The 19,687-nt window shown below is 38.7% G+C and overlaps 1 protein-coding gene across 1 annotated transcript in view; it reads left to right on the plus strand.

Annotated features, from left to right (window-relative positions):
* The window catches only part of TSPAN8 (tetraspanin 8), a 31,662-nt gene extending 12,914 nt beyond the window's left edge, over positions 1 to 18,748 (plus strand). The window contains exons 2-8 of the mRNA XM_044228312.1: positions 228 to 290; positions 4,974 to 5,111; positions 6,612 to 6,686; positions 6,788 to 6,895; positions 11,087 to 11,218; positions 14,056 to 14,139; positions 18,451 to 18,748. Of these exons, the coding sequence (XP_044084247.1) occupies positions 228 to 290; positions 4,974 to 5,111; positions 6,612 to 6,686; positions 6,788 to 6,895; positions 11,087 to 11,218; positions 14,056 to 14,139; positions 18,451 to 18,504 (654 nt within the window). The 3' untranslated portion in view covers positions 18,505 to 18,748. The remainder of the gene's footprint in view (positions 1 to 227; positions 291 to 4,973; positions 5,112 to 6,611; positions 6,687 to 6,787; positions 6,896 to 11,086; positions 11,219 to 14,055; positions 14,140 to 18,450) is intronic.
* The last annotated feature ends 939 nt before the right edge of the window (positions 18,749 to 19,687 follow it).

The following is a 19,687-nucleotide window of genomic DNA, read 5'->3' on the forward strand; positions in this document are numbered from 1 at the left end:
ATGGACTGTGGATGGGAAACAGAATTATCCTTAACAAATTTACCAATTTAGTGGAACGTTTTAGCAATTACCTGCACGTGAACATGCCGGATTTACATCTTTTAGGTGGTAATGTATGATTAGTGATAAGCCGTTATGATCTAGGGGTGTGTTCAGTCAGAGTCGCAGCTTGTCTCTGTTGTCCTCTAACACGTTTTTGTTTTTTGTTTTTTGTTTTCTTTCTGCAGCTATGTGGCATCTTGATCCTGGGAGCAGCAATTTGGATACGAGTTAACAAAGATGGTGAAGAGGTAAATAAATAGATACAAACTTCTCCGCTCCCAAAACAGGTTATTTCTCTTCCAGTGATGAAAATAATGACAACAATAGTATAAATATTTCTATAGCCTTTTCCTTAACTGCTTGATGTAGTCCTTTGTGCTGGTATGCGATCTTATAATTTAATTCAATTTAATTAATCAAATTTAATTACTAACTATGTGCCTGGCACTGTGCCAGGCACGAATCAATCCTTTTGGAGAATGGAGGGGTGTTATTTTAAAGATAGGAAGACTGCCATGAACATGGAGATCGGAAGGGGCTAGAATAGAAATCAGGCTCCTTCGGTATTGGCGGAAGGCCGGCCTGAAGTGTAGCTGGAGGAGACAGACTGCCCTTCTTCCACACCAACAGTGTCTGTAGTCCAAGGTACTGACCGTCATTTGGCTGATCCCAAGGTGGAAGGTTGGTCCAAACTAAAGAAGAGAAGTTCTTTTGGAGAAGAAGAATTTGAATCTAAAGGCAACAAAGTATAAAGGTGGTTAGTAATTAATTACCTGTGCCAACTGGCATTGAGGCTGACTCCTTAGAACAGTAAGACACCCGTCCCACTAGGGCAACTGAGCCCTGGGCCGGGGCTGTCCAACCTCTTGCTATCTAGATAAGATTAGCGCAAGCCCCTCTCCTTCACCAGGTGCCATTCCACGCCCCGTGGCAAAGCGCTTACCAAGATTTTCACAGGTGAGGATGAAGTTTAGTTCGTAGAGTTAATTCTGGCTCCAGTCTTTGAATCGCACGTGGGCGGTTTCCGTATTACATCCCCTTTGTGAATGCAAAAGAGTGCATGAGGGAGACAGGAGGAGGGAGGCGCGCGGGGCTCTTCCTTTGGTTCTACCCAACAGAATAGCTGGCATCATTTCCTGGCTCCCCTGCTTCCATTCTTCTCTCCCCCTTCTTCTGAGGGGCCCTCCACCCCCCGAATTATTCTTAACCGCATGCACGGCAGTTCCCTTATTCTTTGTGGTCTGGGCTCTTGCCACCATTCAGGATCCTGTCTTCTACTGCTAGAGCCTTTTCAAGATATTTATTTGCCCAAATAAAGTGTCTGCCTGTAAGAGAAATTTTGATCCTTATTTGATAATTATTAAGATACACTAAGCCAGCGATTAAAGTATTGTATTCTTATTATGCTGTGATGAAGCTAAATGCCTTTGGAGACAGTCTTGTTATAAGAGAGACTAAAAGCAAATTAACATCTGTTCTGATTCCTTTCCTCAACTGGGTGGCTTTTTTGCCTCTTCCTCCCTTCCTGCTGGCCTGCCTGCCTTCTTTCCTTCTTTCCCCTGCCCCTCCCTTCCTCCCTTCCTTTCTTCTCTATCTCCTCTTCTCTTTTTCAAATCTGCTTTCTACCCTTAGAGAGCCCAAGGAATCACAGGGGCAGTTAGTGTCCTCATTTGGTGCCTTCCCACGGTGAGGAAACTGGGTGAGGGACAGGTGTGGCAAACTAGTCGGTAACATCCTAGTCCATCTGGATTTCATTTATGGTTTTATACTGATAAATGTTAACAGGGACTTCCAGGTGGCCTTGGGCCCTGGGTTTGCACTCAAGAAGGATATTTGGAGATACCCGGAAACTTTGTTGTCTAGAAGCTGACGTCTGACTTTCGGAAGTGTAATTAAGCCCAGAGATTAGACAGCTGCCTATTCAGAGGGCGCTTTTGCCTTTCTAAGATATGTGTGCAGCCTGTCTTTTATTTCACTTTATTTCTGGTTGATATGGGAACATTTTCTTTCCTCCAAGTGCTTCTGGTAAACAACTTTGGTGTTTAGTCTGTTAAGAAATTCCACACATTGAACGTATTAAAGGAAAACTGTTGTCCTTGAGAGGGAGGGACTCCACATCTGGGGACACAGAATGAATTTGTAGAGCGAGGCAGCATCTTCTGTTACGTTTTGACTCTTGTGCTCTGTCAACCTCGAACCCCAGATGGAAAGTCCGTATCTGCTAGGACACCAGGAACCAGCTTGGCTTCTGTGAAGTTGGCTTGGTTTCTCTCTCTCTCTCTCGTTTTTTTAAAGATTTTATTCATTCATTTGACAGGGAGAAAGAGATCACAAGTAGGCAGAGAGGCAGGCAGAGAGAGAGAGGAGGAAGCAGGCTCCCAGCTGAACAGGGAGCCCGATGTGGGGCTCCATCCCAGGACCCTGAGATCATGACCTGAGCCGAGGGCAGAGGCTTAACCCACTGAGCCACCCAGGTGCCCTTGATTTATTTTTATCTAAAGTCTCTGTCTAAGAATCAAGACTGCAAAGAACTAATTTTAGTAGGGGAAAAACAGAGGCACCAGTTTTACAAGGAAAAGCTGGAGCATGAAGGCAAAAAGGAAGAATGTCTGGGAGGTCTTTGTGCTCAAATTTTAGCATATCTCTTTATGCTCAAAGTATCTCTGCTAAGGACACTTTGTTTTCCCTCAGGGAAACTCAGCACCCTGAGGCAAAGCCTGTGGGCAGCTATTCTGTCTCAGGAGATCTCTTAGAATTCAAAGAACACCCTGAGTCTTCTTCAAGGTTCAGCCATTAGAAATCATTCTCCCTTTGTCTTCACCCACACAGACACTGTTCATCCAAGACAGCCTTTGAAACTCTGCTCTCCCTTTCCTGGAGTGAACACCTGAACTCAGATTTCCATGTCTTGTCTGCAGTCTCCCCTGTAGGTATTTGATCTGTTATTTCTGTCTGGCCTCTAAGCCAAATTCTGACATCTCAAGACAGTGAGTTATCCCTCTCAGATGCCTTCAGGTTTACCTGCACTGGCCACAATGTTCTAGGGGAGCGATGTTTGATGGTAGGTGGGTAGAGGGGGTTTCCTAATGCTGCTTTTTTGGGTCATTATCTGCTCTGATCCAGGTGCCTTATGTGTTTATTAACAAAACCAATTTCTTAGCTTCAGTATGAACACGCAAACAACAATTTAATAAACAAAAACCTGAAAAACAAACAAAAAAATCTTTAGGACATAACCAAGCTTTCTAAATATGTAGGTTGAAACATTATCTATAGCATAGACTCTTAGAGACAAAGGAGGCCTCAGGGATCACAGAGGCTGACCCAGTTTCCTTTATAAATGGGAAACCAGGGCCCCACAAGGTTAGTTGACTAGTCTGGGGTTAGAACTTTAGTTATATATAAGGACTCTGACTAGAGTATAAATCTTTGTTTTAATGCTTTTACAGTTGCAGCGCATTCTTTCCTATTAATGTTGAATGAAGGTTTCCTTTAGGCTATAAGCTGGTTTTTATATACATTATTATTAGCAGTTTGTTTTTTTTTTTAATGTATTTCCTATTAAGGGGTCCACATGCTGGCCCACATGCTGTGCAGCAGTTTCTAGAAGGCAGAGTCTCTGAGTTAGTGTAACAGCTAGGACTCTCCCTGGAAATAGCCCGGTAGATAGAGATCATATTAATGGATGAGATCCCAGTAGCCCTCGCGTACAGAATAGGCACAAGGCTTCAGTTTTCGCTTATGATTTATCTGGAAAACAAGTGGTAGGTTGAGGCTAGGTATCAGAAAGCTGATGAAGAAGAGTATCTGTATTACTGGAGAGAAAAACTGAATTATGCAGGGAGGGTAGCCCAAGCCCATATAAGGAGCCCTAGGATGTGTTCCTCAATATACCATTGCTTAACAGGCAAAATAAAGAGTTTCTGACGACTCTAAAGACCATACCTTCTGGGAACGAGGAGACAGAATTACATGGAATGCCAGCAACTAGTATTATTTTCTTGGTTTAAATATTTTTGTTTATTTGGGCGAATGTATAGACCTGCATGATCACTATTACAATCAACATGCAAAGCGTTTTTATCGACCCATACATGTTCACCATATCCCTTTGCAGTTGGTTCCGTCTTTCCTTCCTGTCTTACTCAAAGTCAAACACTGGTCTGATTTCTGAGTTACTTATTCTTGTATGTCATATAAATGGAATCATACAGCAATCACTCTTTTGAATATGGCTTACTTGGCTCACCCTAATTTTTTTTAAGACTCATTGATACTGTTGGGTCTCTTGGTAGTTTGAGGAACTTGCCTTTCGAATTTAAATAATTAGATTGCCATAAAATATGCCTGGTTTACTATGTGACTCTTAGGTATAAAACACAAAATATGAAAACCAAAAATCGCATCATGGGTGAAAGTACCTATCCCTCTAAGCTTTTAAAAAATAATTGCCATTTTAGGGGTGCCTGAGTGGCTCAGTGGATTAAAGCCACTGCTTTCGGGTCGGGTCATGATCCCAGGGTCCTGGGGTCGAGCCCCACATCGGGCTCTCTGCTCAGCCAGGAACCTGTTTCTTCCTCCCTCTCTCTGTCTGCCTCTCTGCCTTGTGATCTCTGTCTGTTAAATAAATAAATAAGATCTTTTTTTTAAAAAAATAATCGCCATTTTAAAAGTCTATGACATTTCCTCAATAAAGCATCCAATATAGCATCTTAGGAAAATATAAATTGGAAAATGTTATTCAGGTAAGTAATACCTCAAAAGAATGGAGACTCCTTAAAAGCAGGAATTTTTTTGCTTCTGGAAATCACTGAAGTATCTCACGGTGCCAGAATAGGGCCTGGTCCGTATAAGTACCCAATGGATATTTCTTGAACAACCAACATGGAAGAAAGGGATTTTTCTGTCATTCATCTCTTTTTTATTTTCAGATTCTCAACCCTGGGAATTCTGTTACTAGTCCCTATATTTCTGTGAACATCTTGATTGCTGTGGGGTCTATCGTCATGATTCTGGGTTTCCTGGGATGCTGTGGTGCCGTGAGAGAAAGCCGCTGCTTGCTTCTTTTGGTGAGTTCTCCAGACAGATCCCAACACCCAACCTTCAGACTCCTGAGGCTGGTCTTCCATTTCCATTGTCTGTCAAAAAGACTTCCCAAGACTGAGGAAACTCTAACTTTTGTTTAGGGGGGTTGATTATAGAGGCTGATATTTTTTACTTAGATTAGAGGATGCCCTAAGAAATTATAGTCCTTCCTTCCTCTCTCCCTCTCCCCCCTCCTTCCCTTCCTCCCTTCTTACTGAGTACATGGCTGTGTGCCAGATACTGGGCTAAAAGATACAAAGACTTTAAGACAATTAGAACCCATTAGGGAAGACAGACAAGCCAACTATTAGCTCTAGTGTGTATGGCCCAAGAAGAGGAGGGCAAGGATAGAGGAGAGACCTTTCAAGCTAGAAGCGGAAGTGAGAGTGGTGTTTGTGTGGGTGAGGGGGTGACGGGCTTTCCAGAGAGAGAGTTTGTCAGCGTGGTGCTGGCATGTTTAGGGAGTGACAAGACCTTGGGTGTGGCTAGAGTGTGACAGAGGCTGTTTTTAGTGCATGATGGGAGATGGATCTGAGTGCGGGCAGCGCCAAATCCTATTCCATGCTGACTAAATTGTAAGAGAGTGAGGTAATCAGATTTGTTGCTTAGAAAGTTTCAGGGAGGATGGATTGGGTTGGGATAATCCACAGACATTTACCTTTGCCAGGTACAGTAGAAAATAATAAATGGATGTAGATAAAATATTAGAAAAAGATCCCGACATATTTATTAGATAAAAGCTAACAATAGTGTTTACAGAGATCACTTCAGCTTGTTTCTCTCATAGAATAAGTATTGTGTTAGTCCCTGAAAGATACTGTGTAACAGTTTGTGTATTATGGGAAGGCGGGAAGGAGGGAAGGCGGAGACACAGAACTCAGCAGGATTTTAATAGTATCCCTAGTGGTTGCCTTTTGATCAATAAGGCCTCATTCGCAATTTGGGAGACTTAATTACTTGAGGAGCTTGTTTTAAAGAGAGAAAAACTAATTTGTGGGCTGCATTCTTTCAAGTTAGATTTCAGTAGATCTGAGGCAGGTTTCAGAAGTGTACATTTATAATGAGATCCCAGGTGGTTCTGCTAACAGTAGAAAACGTGTTTTGAACTCCTTTCTGAAGTTTGTCCTAAAGTGTGTGCGAGTTTGCATTTGATGAAGAAAAAAGAGTAAGAATATTCCAATAATTGTATGTATGTAAACGTTCAAACTTCCTTCCGTTCAACATCACACCGATGTCTACAATCCTCTCAGTAAATTTTTGTTTTAACCACTTTGCTTAGTCGGTGTTTGAAACAAAGGTTTTTGACGACTAATGGCCCGAAATTGTCTTTTTGAGGCAAAGGATAGAATAAATGAGAAATGTGGTTATTCTTCCAACGGTAATGTGATCCTGATTGCAGAACAATGCGCCAAGCCCAAATGTCCCAAGATGTGACTGAAGGCCCTGGGGATAATACGTGTTCCATTTGTTTTCTTTTTTTTCAGTTCTTCATAGGCTTACTTCTGATCCTGCTCCTGCAGGTGGCAGCGGGTGTCCTGGGAGCTACCTTCAGATCTGATGTATGTATATATACGTGATATTTGATAATTCCGGAAAAGTCTGAAATATCAAAATACTACCTTCCAGCATGAATAATTGAACAATGCTTTTCAATTTTCAGTCCGAGCGCATTCTAAATGAGACTTTCTATGAAAATATAAAGCTTTTAAGTGAAACAGACGAGGAGGCACAAGCATTCCAGGAAGCCCTGGCTACATTTCAAGAAAAGGTAATTAGCATTTATAGGTCATTTGGGGAGTGGGGCGTGGGTTTTGCGTTTACTTAATTTTTAGCAGGAGTATTCCTTAAAGTAAAAACATGTCTCCGTTTTGCAGATTTTGACTGATTATTCTGTCACTATGCAGTAAGAAAAATCCAAGAGTATTTCTGACTTTGTTTCCAGCTTCTTATGAAGTTCTGACCCAGTTTAGGAGGACAGAGATTAAGAAGATATGTTTATGACCAATTAAGCCTCAATGGACCAAATCAATAGTTGTTTCATACTTCTTACCATTAACCAGGATAGTGTGTTTGGGGCATTTGGAAAGTCTTTCTCCCTCTGTCTCCATGTCTGTCCCCTCTGTCATAAAAAGAATTACATGTATCATTTCTTGCTACTTAGTTGTACTGGGCCTTACATTTAGCAGGTCATTTAATTTTTATGACAACTCTTTGAGGTGGATCATTATATCTTTATTATCCCTCTTTTATAGATAAGGGGGTTAGGTGTTGGAGAGGTCTGATGGCTAATGAGTAATGAGCTTGGAATTTGAACCCCATTGTCTGACTAGTTATTTTTTTTTTAATTGGTATACCAGCCTCTCCCTTATTTACTTATTGAAGTTGCTTCTCTGTCTTTAGGGTAAAGTTAAAACTTGGACAGGCATTGAAGGTATTATATTCTCTGGCTCTTACCGAATATTTTAATATTCGTAAATACTACTCCGTAAACATAAAACAAACAAAAACAAACAAACAAAAAAAACAAAAAAGAAGCCCCTCCCCTCCACTCTCGTCCAGTCAGGTTTGTCTGCTCAGGATCCCTTAAACAATTCCGCCTTCCTATCTTGGCATCATTCCCTATCTTGGAAAATACTAATACTTTTCTCTTTCTTCCCAAATACTACATGTGCTTCAAGGCTCGACGAAAATGTTACTTACTCTGTGAAACTCCAAATCACTCTTTTTTTTTTTTTTTCCAGAATTCCCACTGTATTAACCACATGTAGCATTAGGTTCACATGTTAAGGAAATTCTCAGAATCTCAGAAGACAGCTGAACTTTGTAGGGCATTTAACTTGACTTCTCATTGATTGAAGTATTTTTTTTTAAGATTTTTATTTATTTATTTGACAGACAGAGATCACAAGTAGGAAGAGAGGCAGGCAGAGAGAGAGAGAGAGGGAAGCAGGCCCCCTGCAGAGCAGAGAGCCTGATGTGGGGCTCGATCCCAGGACCCTGAGATCATGACCTGAGCGGAAGGCAGCGGCCCAACCCACTGAGCCACCCAGGCGCCCCGAAGTATTTTTTTTTTTAATTTATGTTTATTCACTCTGTAAGCATTGAAGAATTTAAGTTCACCAGTTTTTGCCCATCCACCCCATTTATATCTAAGTCTGATGATTAGTATGTTCTTTCTTAATTTGAAACAAAACCTGCCTCCCTAGGATTTACATCATTTAGTCCTAGTTCTTCCTTCTGGAGTTTCAGAGGAAAAAAGGAAATCTACTGATGCTTCTGCACATTGCAGCTTGTACTCTGACAATGGCTATCATATGACTTCTAAAAGCTTTGCTTTTTAAGTTGAAACATCCTTGGTTTCTTGAACTATTTATCAGATGACTTTTTTTTTTTTTCCAGAGCATTCCCCAGTTCCTGTTTGAATAGACTCCAGCTTGTAAAAATTCTGTTTAAAGCATCATTTCCAAGAGCTGAAACCTGATAGGCGTCAGTCTCTGTTTCACTTCCTCTGTGCTGTGCTTTCCCAGCATCCCCAGTAGCTGCATTTCTTGATCCTCTTGCCTCCAGCATCCTACTCTGGAGCCCAGATCAACCCAGGTTGAAAGCAGGAAGAATTTAAGCAACTTGGTTCTTCCCCTGAGTGGGACCGATCATCCTTGGTCCTCCCTGGTGGTTGACTTAAGACAAAAGGTGCTCTAGGTAAACACCAGATCTCTGGATTGGGTCCTGAATTGCACTTGCTGCACATTGTCCCCGATATCCAAGGTCCCAGTAACAACCATGGGGTTCTAAATGTTCTGTTTATTTTAGCACAGTTCTGAATTACTTCCGTTCTTGTATGCTAATCCTATGCCTGGAGCTTCCTATGCTCATAGAACTACAGTTCTTTTTTTAATGTCCATTTTGAGTTCCTTCCTTCCTTCCTCCCTCCCTCCCTCTTCCTCTCTCCACCAAGGTTTAGTAACACTTTTTTTTGGAAAAAGAATCCTACACCAAACTCTTGCTGGATGACTCGGGGCCCCACCACACATGAACAGAAGTTGTATATACAAAGTGGTTTTTCTCTTTGGATTTTGGAGAAATGCCCCCATGACTTCTCTGCTAACATACTAATGGAAAGTGCTTCTCTCGGATTCTTGGTGACGACTCTTTGTCTAGAGGTGGTTGTATTGTTCACTGCGCTGTGTCTTGTTCATTCAGCTGTGATAACACTTCCAACAAATCCTGGCCAACTTCTTCCTTGACTTCTCACACATCTGATCTGGTGACCAGATATCATACCAAGTTTAGTCTTTCTACCTCCTACCATGTCTTCTGCTTCTAGGCCTCTTCTTAAGAAAGGAGTCCTGAGGTATATTGTTCTCCAAATATGGACTGATCTGTGAGTACATATAATGGGACTTTAAAAAAAATCTGGCTGTCTATATCAATTAATATTACTCAAGATTATTTAATCAGAAAGCATGAGCAATTAATCATGTCTATCATGAAAACAGGAAAGGAAGCTTTTCAAGTTTTTTTTTTTTGCTCATACTGATTGACCTTGGGACAAACTGAAATCTTTCACTCTTCGTCATATGAATGTCTGCTGAGTCATATATTTGTGCATTTAAGGCTTTGAGCCAAAGGGCAAGACTTTATATCTGCTTCAACTGAACTTGTTGATTTGAGTCTATTTTTTTCAACTAACTTTGGATCTTGAGTCCATTCCCCAAAATGTTAATCATCACTGCCAGCTCTATAGCAACTACAGAGTTGAAAAGGTACTTTCCAAATATTTATCTAAATGATTCATATCAGTGTTGAACAGAGCATAATGGAAATGGCAACACCCACCACAATAACAGCAACAACAGCTTCCACATACTGAGTACTTTCTATAAGTCAGGTACTGGGCTAAGCACTTCCCATCTTCACAGGAATATTCCTTTTTTTTTTTTTTTTTTTTTTTTTTTTTTTAACAAACCCACGACTTACATATACTGTGAGCAACTACTGTTATCTGCATTTTACAAATGAAGAAACTGTGGCACTGAGGGGTTAAGTAATGGGGGTAGTGTGGTCACCCAGCCAGAAGTGAAAGATTTCTCAATATCCTGGCATTTATAATGCATCTTAGCCTAGAAAATCATGTAGTCTTGCTTCTATTTTCTCCAGCAGTTTTTTTTTCTACCTTTTCTTCATGAAGAGTTGTCTTTCTAATAGATAAAATAGAACAAGATGAGGTACGGTTACATCTCTCTTTCATCTAATCATACGATGGGCCATGGACTCTGAGTCATCGGGTTTATTGTTCCTTATTTCTCTTCCCAAAACACGACCACAGATTCCCAAGTGTTTCCCCATGTTTCAGTATATTCTGGGCCCTCCTTGACATTATTTTAAGAGTTTCTTCCTTCATTTGCCTCCCTCCCCCATTTTGCAGAGGTCCATGTAAAATTCAGCTTTACCGGAGGCTCACCATGCATCATCTTTTGGCCTTTGAGAGGCCTCTCATTCTTTTCCTCCTCTCCTTCAAAAATGATCAAAGATCATTTTTAAAACCTCTTTAAAATCATCTTTTAAAACCTCTCATCTCTTTTGAGCAAAAGTTATTTAAAGAGAACTTGATTTTCTCATGAACTTTTTGGAAGCTTCTTTCCCCAAATCTGGGATACATAGACCTGATTCTGCCCCTTTCTTTTGTCATTTAAAACTAGGTGAATTTTTCATCTTTTCTCCAACTTCCTCAGACATGTGCATCTGCAACCCTATTTTTCCTTCATTAATATTAAGACCAAAATGGAAGATTTCTTCATTTTTGCTTCTATATCCAGAGAAATTAGTGAGGTGATTTACGTGACATTTTGGTATAGGAAACATCTTAATAATAGTTTCAGAAAAATAAGATTCAATGTATTGACAATTTTTAAAAATTTTCTTTGGTGATTGTTTCTTATACCTACTTTCCATTAAACAGTTTAAATGCTGTGGTTTGGTCAATGGAGCTGCTGACTGGGGAAAGAATTTTCAACAAAATTTTAAGTCATGTGAATGTACAAGTTCGTCAGATTCTTGTGTGGTATATGAAGGCAAAAATGTTTACAAACAGGTAAGAACAAATCAAACTTGACATAGTAAGTGGTTCTGTTAATTCTTTTTCACAATGAGTCTCTACAAAAAAAAAATTAAATTGCAAGATTACAATGGGAATAATGATATAAAAGTCCCAGGAATTTCCCAAATAATAAATAAATCCTATTTAAAGATAAAAGTGGATATAAAAAAGTGAAAGTATGTCCTTTTTTTTCTGTGAGTCTGATATCTTTTAAAGTCAACATTAATAGATCAAAGAAACATTCCACTGCAAGAAGGAAAGCACAATCTAACTGATGAAAGCTATCTCATCTTCATTAATAATGATTAATGACTAATCATTATTCTTCTTTATTTTTTTCTATTTTAACATAAGTCCTAGAAAACTATATTTTCACTTTAGTTTGTGAAGTAAAGATTTCTTTTTCTTATCAAAGATTCCTTTTCTCAAGTAATTGTGTAGGTATAAAGACTTGGCCTTTAGGGGTTTGGCTCTGGATGTTAAGTACATCAATCAATTTACCTAATTATTGCTCCAATTAAGAAGTGGCCTCAGACATTTAAAATCAATTGAAAAAGCTGGGTTTGTCTTTTATGAGCTGTAGTTGTCATATTTATGTCACTTGTAGATGTCGGCATGTGTTACATTTCTTATTACTATTTAATTCATCAAAACTGAGTGACCACCTCCCAAGGGCTAGGTCTTTTACCAGCCCCTGAAAATCTATTCCTGACAGGCACAATGTTTGCACTCATGGAGCTGACTCTCAAATAATGAAGAGAGAGTGAAAACTAGGCAACTTCATTTCAACAAATTATTGATATTTCTTATATAGAGGCAGGTGCAAGGTATTACGGGACCTTATCAAACATAGTCTTCAGGGTTCAAGAATATAATATCTGTTCCTTACCATGGGGCTTTACATAAATTGTTCCCTCTGCTTGGGAGGAATGCATAGGACAATGATAATTAATATTAATGTTTCATTTATTTGCTGTTATTCTTCAGTGTCCACCACGTATCAGAGAGGCCCTTGCTAAAATCACATATGTCTGGACCTTCGAGGAGATTATCATCTAGTTGGGAGAAAGATGCATAAAAGCTATTATAATTCAATGAATTAATTTCTGTAACATCTGAAGATTATTTTCATTTTGGCATTGGTGCAGTAATGGCTATTAAGGTTAATTATATAGTAGGAAATAGAAAGTATCGTGGGGGACATTTCTCTCCCGCTGGCTGTCACATCCCTTTTGCTAATCTCATCACAAATCAGGAGACTGTTCTAAAGGGGAATTGCTGTTACTAGCAATTCATAATTCACGGGGAAAAGTTATCCCAACCAGACTACAGAGCAGCCATGTTTTTTTTATTGTCAAAGTAATATCCCTAAGCAGTTTTATTCTTACCTTTTATATTTCTTCCGACCTAGTTTAGTGATGTGGTATCTCGAGGAAGAGGTGAAATAAATATGGTATAAATGAATGCAGTTGCCACTTTTAGGATGATGAGGGCATTAGTAAATTCAGTTGTAGATTGTTATCTGTTGCCCGTTAAAGATTCGATTCAAAGATGCTTTTCTGCAGGATAGATTTCTTTATCCTAAAAAGTAATAGACATTCCCTCCAAATTCACACATAATTCAGTGGAAGATAGGCTGATAGCTGCACCAGTTTCCCAAAAGGAGGGTCATAAATTCATAAAATACTTCCATCTGCCTTGTGTCATTTGCAAGATGTCTGGAAAAATAAGAAATCTGGAATTGCCATAATTCACATTTCCTTTTTTCCCCCTTCCTTTGCCAAGGTAACCTGGTTATCTGCAGGGGAAAGGGGGAGAAAACTCCTCAAATATAATGAATGTGACTCAGTAGATAAGATTATTAATCTCATAGTTAACCCTAAATGACATAATAATTTACTCTAATGTTTTACCACTTTGGATCAGATGTGAATGGAGAAACCCATTACATTCGAGAATGAGAAGGAAGAGACTGTTTTACTCAGGCTTATGGAGAACTTTTATTTTATCAACCGTAGCAATATTTTGTTAGCCCTCTTCACATATAAGACTATCACAGGGATGATATATTTTCTGGCAATACAGATAATCCCACTATTACATTATGTAGTATTTTTCCATTTTGAAAATTACCCATGTAATTTACAATTGTTGGAATTTTTAGGTCTGGTCTGAAATGTTATAAGCTTGAAATTGCATGCCCGTTTGAATATATTTCAACAAATGGCAGAGAATCTACTTTCTCAATTCTCATTTTTATCTGAAGTAAAGACAAAAGAGTGGACATAATATCTTTTTCCCTTTTAAAATAAAAATAATCCTGATATAAATAACTAAGGGATTTTTTTTTTAAAACCTTGTTTTAAAAATGAAAACTTGTTTTACAGTTAGCTAAAACAAAAATCAGGGAACTCTTTGTTGCAAATTATAAACCTAAAAAAAAAAAACAAACAAAAAAAACCCACATTCAAAGTGTTAACAGCTCTAAAATGAATAATTGAAAGTTAGGATAAAATTATTACTTATACCTAGAGATCCCTAGATTTAGCAATGAGATACTTGAATTTAATAGTTGGATTTTACTTCTCAGTGAACAAACCACAATTAACCACCTTTTGGAGTGGAGAGCAGTGTGGTGTGGCAGAATGGTGGAGTGGAGTAATCTAACTCCGTTTTGTTGACTGTGTTCCTCTGTTGCAGTGTAAAAAGCCAACCTAATGGGGGGAAAAATCTTAATTAAAATAAATCAAATAAAATTTTAATAAATTAAATAAATAAAATAAAATTTTCAATAAAGGTAACTTTTTTGTTTTTGTTTTTGTTTTTAACAGCCATGCATTTCTTTCGTAAAAGAAACAGTTGCAAAACATTTTCTCATAGTTATTGGAATAGCATTTGGACTGGTGTTTATTGAGGTATAGTATAACCTTGCATTATTGACTCTTCATTCATTGCCTTGTTTATTCATTAATTCTTCCAACAAATATGAATAGTAAGCCAAGTATAAACCAGGTACTTGAGAAAAATACTGGGTGCCAACTGCCCAAGGTCCAGCATCTTTTTTCTAGTGGTCTTCAGTCTGGGAAGAAGATTACAATCTTATCAATTCAGCAGGGCTGAGACCATTATTTATGAACGATCTCTCCACTGGGAAACAAAAATTGAATTAATTTCCACAGTTCTTAGTCCCAGATCCTTTTCCTGTTGAAAACTAGCCCAAGAGTTAAAGTTTCCTGAAGTTAGAAGAAAAAGCACCAAACAAAACCAAAACATGACCTCTACAATTTCTTCTCTCTTCCCAATTTTGAAGTAGAGAGTAAAAACTCAAGAGTGTGGGGAGCTCTTTTCCTGCTATTCCATCTAGAGAAATCTAATAATTTTTAAAAACTAGAGACAGACGTCTTAAAGACTATGGATTCACTTGAAGAAGTTTTAAAGGAAACTTAAGATTTATATATTTACACTCATCATTTTGATTATTGGTGTTGAAAAAAAAAAATCCTGTATAAGATTTTTATTTTGATGGATTTTCTTGGCATGGGTTTTTCTAAGAACTCAAAGGTACTTTCTACGTGGCCGAAAATTCTTTGCTAATAAGATGAAATAAAACTATTTCAGAGAAGCATTTTTGGAATCATTCCAGATCTTGGTTAATTTAGATATCACATGAGTCAATTCACTCTTGATCCCCTGTGAGGACATTGGCAAGAATCCTAATGATGTGTGAGGTGTCTTCCTGCTTCCTGCCCCAGAGGGCTGGTTAGGTCAAGGTAGTAACTTCAGCTTCACTCTCATAGTTTGCTATACAATGTCCTCCCTGAGATTTCTGGTAGCTTTCTAGCTCATACTTTGCTACTTTACCAACAGAGAGGAATTTTAGCTGGGGTTGAAGCAATTTGGTGTTCTAAGTGGTCTTCTAGGTTACTAGTAGAGTTTGAACAGCAAGTTGAGCTGTTGAGTATTACTTCCTTGTAGTCCAAATTAATAGGCCTAAGTATGACACATTCTGTGTCAGTAGATAGGGCTAACTTTCTTTTTGTCTGCCATATGATGGATGTCACCAGGTCTGCTTCTCTTTTTGTTTTGTTTTGTTTTGTTTTCAGAATGCCTGGGTTTGTTTGTTTGTTTTAATCTTTTTTTTTTTTAAGTTTTTACTTTTTTTTTTCCAATTTATTTATTTTCAGAAAAACATTATTCATTATTTTTTCACCACACCCAGTGCTCCATGCAAGTTGTGCCCTCTATAATACCCACCACCTGGTACCCCCAACCTCCCACCCCCCCCACCACTTCAAACCCCTCAGATTGTTTTTCAGAGTCCATAGTCTCTCATGGTTCACCTCCCCTTCCAATTTACCCAAAAGCACATACCCTCCTCAATGTCCATAACCCTACCCCCCTTCTCCCAACCCCCCTCCCCCCAGCAATCCACAGTTTGTTTCGTGAGATTAAGAGTCACTTATGGTATCTGCTTCTCTTTTGATTCTGTCTTTTGTAAAATGTCTTTCGCTGCTGTGTTTTGGGTTCATGCAAGTTTAGAAATATGAGCTAATGGTTGAAGAGGTGAGTAAGGAATCACACACAGATGTACTCATACATTTATAAGCATAAAACACACATACATGTGTGTTGGTAGAGTAGACTTTAAATGAATGATTGAAAGATCAGGCTTCAAATGAGGTATTCAGTGTAATTGTCAATGTAAGTGTCAAATCCATGTTAGACTCAAATTCAGTCAATTGACTATGACTGGCTACAAACCACTGATGCTTTTAAGAAACTTCTCGGAAGCAAAGCCAGAAAAAATAAGGACATAGTCAACTGGGAACTGGGAAGATTGATGTCTCTAATATCATAGCCAAAGGCTTTGCCAAGAATCTAAGTACATCTAATGGAAAATAAGATTACAAGAGGAATAGTATTTCAGTATTTTATGAAATTGGTATATTCCATGTGTTGTTGCATATTTAGATATTTTACTGGTGTGCTAAAGACATGGATAGGAAAAGACCTTAATAGAAAACTTCCATGGAGTAATTTATAGGTATGGAATTTATGCAGTGGTATCATAAAGTATACCTTTTTCTGAGTTAATGCCAGTTAAATTAAGTGTGATTTCTAGACTATCTGTAGATAGAGCAAAGAGTTGGTTCAAAGAACTCTTTGCCATTTTGTGTTGTTCGCTCCCCCAATCTAAAGCCTGCCCTCCATCTAAGATTTGAAGAGAAAAAAAATCATTTTATATTCCCCCTCTTTTTATTCAAAAAGGAGCTTTGAAATTACCCAGTCTGTAAAACTGTATCCCAAAAATGTGCATTAGTCTGGCTCATAGGCATTAATACTAGTTGCCTAACAGTCAGGCCTTTCTCTGTTCTGTTTCTCAAACTCAAATTCAAGAAAACACAAACATAGAGAGAAAAGTCCCTTTAATAACTATTTTTTAAGAAGAAAATAGAAACAAATATCTTCCTGCAGAAAATATATTCCAACTATTTCCATAGACAAATATCACACGAAAAAACCACCCTCTGACATTTAGACCGTTGATGATAATCTGCTTAGGCAGAGGCTGTGAGGGGCTGGGCCGATAGTTATTTTCAAGGCTCTGTTAAGACCACATCCCTGAGGGATTTTTCTCAGATAGGATGTCAGGAATCTATGCAAAATACTTTATTTCATAAGAAAATTTTATCTATAGACATTGGAATTCTCAATATTCAGCATCAATAACCAGACTCTCCTATGTCTCCTTATTTGAGACCAGTACAAAAACTGAGAAGCACTTCCACTCCCCATTTAATTAGGGAGAAAAAGGGCCATTGGCAATGATCGTCATCACTTTGTAGGACAGACATTATCTTGACACGAGATCCTAGAAACAGAGCAGTTAAGAGAGAAGGAAATGAGAATTTGTAACATTTTTTGGATTGCTTCAGAACATGGGAAATCATGCACACTACTTAGCACTTTTATCCCGAGTCTTAGCACACATGATGAATCTCTTTTAGTTATTTCTGTTTTTATGAACAGTGATAAAGTATCTTTTCCAATGCAAAAAAATATGATATTAACTGTTTAGTCTGCTGATGAATAGTGGATTTCTATTTCAAGGCTGTGACAATGAATAACAATAGACAGTTGCTTTATCTCAATATTTTGCCCATTTTCTTTTTTTATTTAATTAATTGATTGATTGATTATTGCCCATTTTCTTTCCTCTTTCCTGATACTTGTCTCCCAGACGGAAGGTTTGGGACTATGGCAAAAAAATGAAATTCCAGGGCTTTTCCAGGCCATTCTAGAAAAACATTATGGATGAAAACCATTATTTTTGCAGAGAATTGGTGTCTACTGTTTTGTTTTTAAGAAGGAAGAAATATGGGGCAGCAATTCTTGTTTGAAATGCATTTCCGGGGAAGAATTAGTAAGCAGGATGCCTCAGTACAATAGGAACACTTGGGATGACTCAGCAGAAATGGCCCCTCGCTCCCCTCCTGCCTCTGGTGTCTGCAATACACATGGGTCCTTTCCATCATTTCTGCATGGAAGCCACAGCAGGCCAGGCACTTGACTGCAGAGTCAATGAGGGCACATTTTGGGGTCCCTCATTCTTGGGAGAGCCATTTAATGGGATGGAAATTATGCCTCAGATTTTCAGCTGTACTTTTCACTTCAAAGGAAATTCCTGAATTAAGCTATTCCCCACAGATTTAGAAGCTTTTTAAGAAAAAAAAAAAAAGTGACTTTCTTCATTCCTCTTGGCAATGCCTAAAAATATAGCAAGAGAAATTCTAGGCTCCTTGATTTTATGCAGATGATCTAAACCAGATGATTGTATAACCCTTCCGTGGAAGCAGTAGGTGTATCTAGCCCTCACAAGGTCTAGGTTCTCCAGAGCTCTAGGATACATGTCCCACGGAGGGGTGTTTGTGTTCGAGAAGGATGGGGTGCTCTGGGGGCAGCCAATACTACCCAATGAAACAGAGCCAATTAGAAGCAGAGTGGCCAGCTAAAAACTGATTAAAACACAAAACTACTCAGAGAGCTTTCTCAATACTCTTTTGTCCCACTGGAGGCTCCAATTTCCCAAGCAGAGAGATGACTTAGATAAATAAGATTAGAACTGTCATTAGCCAGCATCTTTTCATGTGTAATGTCCTTTCTGTCTATTTATAACGTCTCCAGAATTTTAAGTTCCATGTTAATCTTGTTATTATATTTTCTAGGTACTTGGTCTTGTATTTTCTATGGTCCTGTACTGCCAGATTGGGAGCAAGTGAATCTGTGGATGTGTCCAGCTATCTTCCATTGGGCCCCTTTAACATTTGGCTTTGGTTTTGTAACTTTAAATATACAAGTGCTGTACACATTAGGAACAGCTGTCTGATTCAAATATCTCATTGAACTAAGATCACAGGTATCATCCAGACATATTGAACATACTTAAGATGTGAGTGACACAAGGAAAATGATATGAATGTGATTTTTACTCAAAATAAAAGTGACCTTGTGCATGCTGGCGAATTTCCATGTCTGATCATTGTGTTCAGGTTCTACCGTGCTTAGAACGTTCATCCAGAGCCCCGGGTGGATTAATTTTTATTGCTAAGTGACAGGTAAGGCCATAGTTGGTTAAAGCAGGGGATCAGGGCTTTTCAGAAGCAACACTCTCTTCTGTGTGGTGTGTCAACCACTGGTGATAAGATTGAGTTGAGCGTCTGGTTGAAAAAATTGAGCGTGGCCCAGCTGAAAGAGTCAGCCTTTCTTTTCTATGTGTGCTAATGTTTCCTAATGGCATCTCTTCTTTTCCTCCCAGCTGTTGAAGTGGGGGTGGGGCAGGAAGGTCTGAGTGCTGCCTTTTAGGTTCTGAATCTCAGGGACCTCTTTGGATCTTCCTCTGGGACATGGATCTAAGTGCTTTTATCTTGCGAGTTCTCAGGAGTATTTTTACATTTTACTTTTTATTTAGGTATAATATCCACACGACGAAGTGAACAAATCTTAAGGCTCCACCTGTGTAAGCACTTTCCAGATCAAGATACAGAACATTTTCAGCACACCGGAATGTCCCTTCATTCTGATGTGCTGGAGCTGGCTCCCACCAGCTCATGGGGGCAGACTGTATGCATGACATGGGTTCAGTGACATCACATTGGTAGCTTGAAATCCACCCTGGTGAGAGGATTGATACCATGGAAATGGGCAAATGCTATAAAATCAGGACTTTTTTTTTTTTTTTTTTTGATAGTTGGTTGGTAATCATTTACCAGTATCTCATCACTCTCGGCAAATACCTCCCAAAGATAACCACTTTTCTGATTTCTGTGGCCATAGATTCATTTTGCCTATTCCTGAACTTTCTAGAAATGGGATAGTAAAGTATGTACTCTGCCTTCTTTTGCTCAACATTTTGTTCGTGAGATTCATCTATATTATTGTATGCAACTTTAGCTGACTCTCATT

Source organism: Neovison vison, chromosome 12 (genome assembly GCF_020171115.1).
Source record: "Neovison vison isolate M4711 chromosome 12, ASM_NN_V1, whole genome shotgun sequence".
Taxonomy (NCBI): domain Eukaryota; kingdom Metazoa; phylum Chordata; class Mammalia; order Carnivora; family Mustelidae; genus Neogale; species Neogale vison.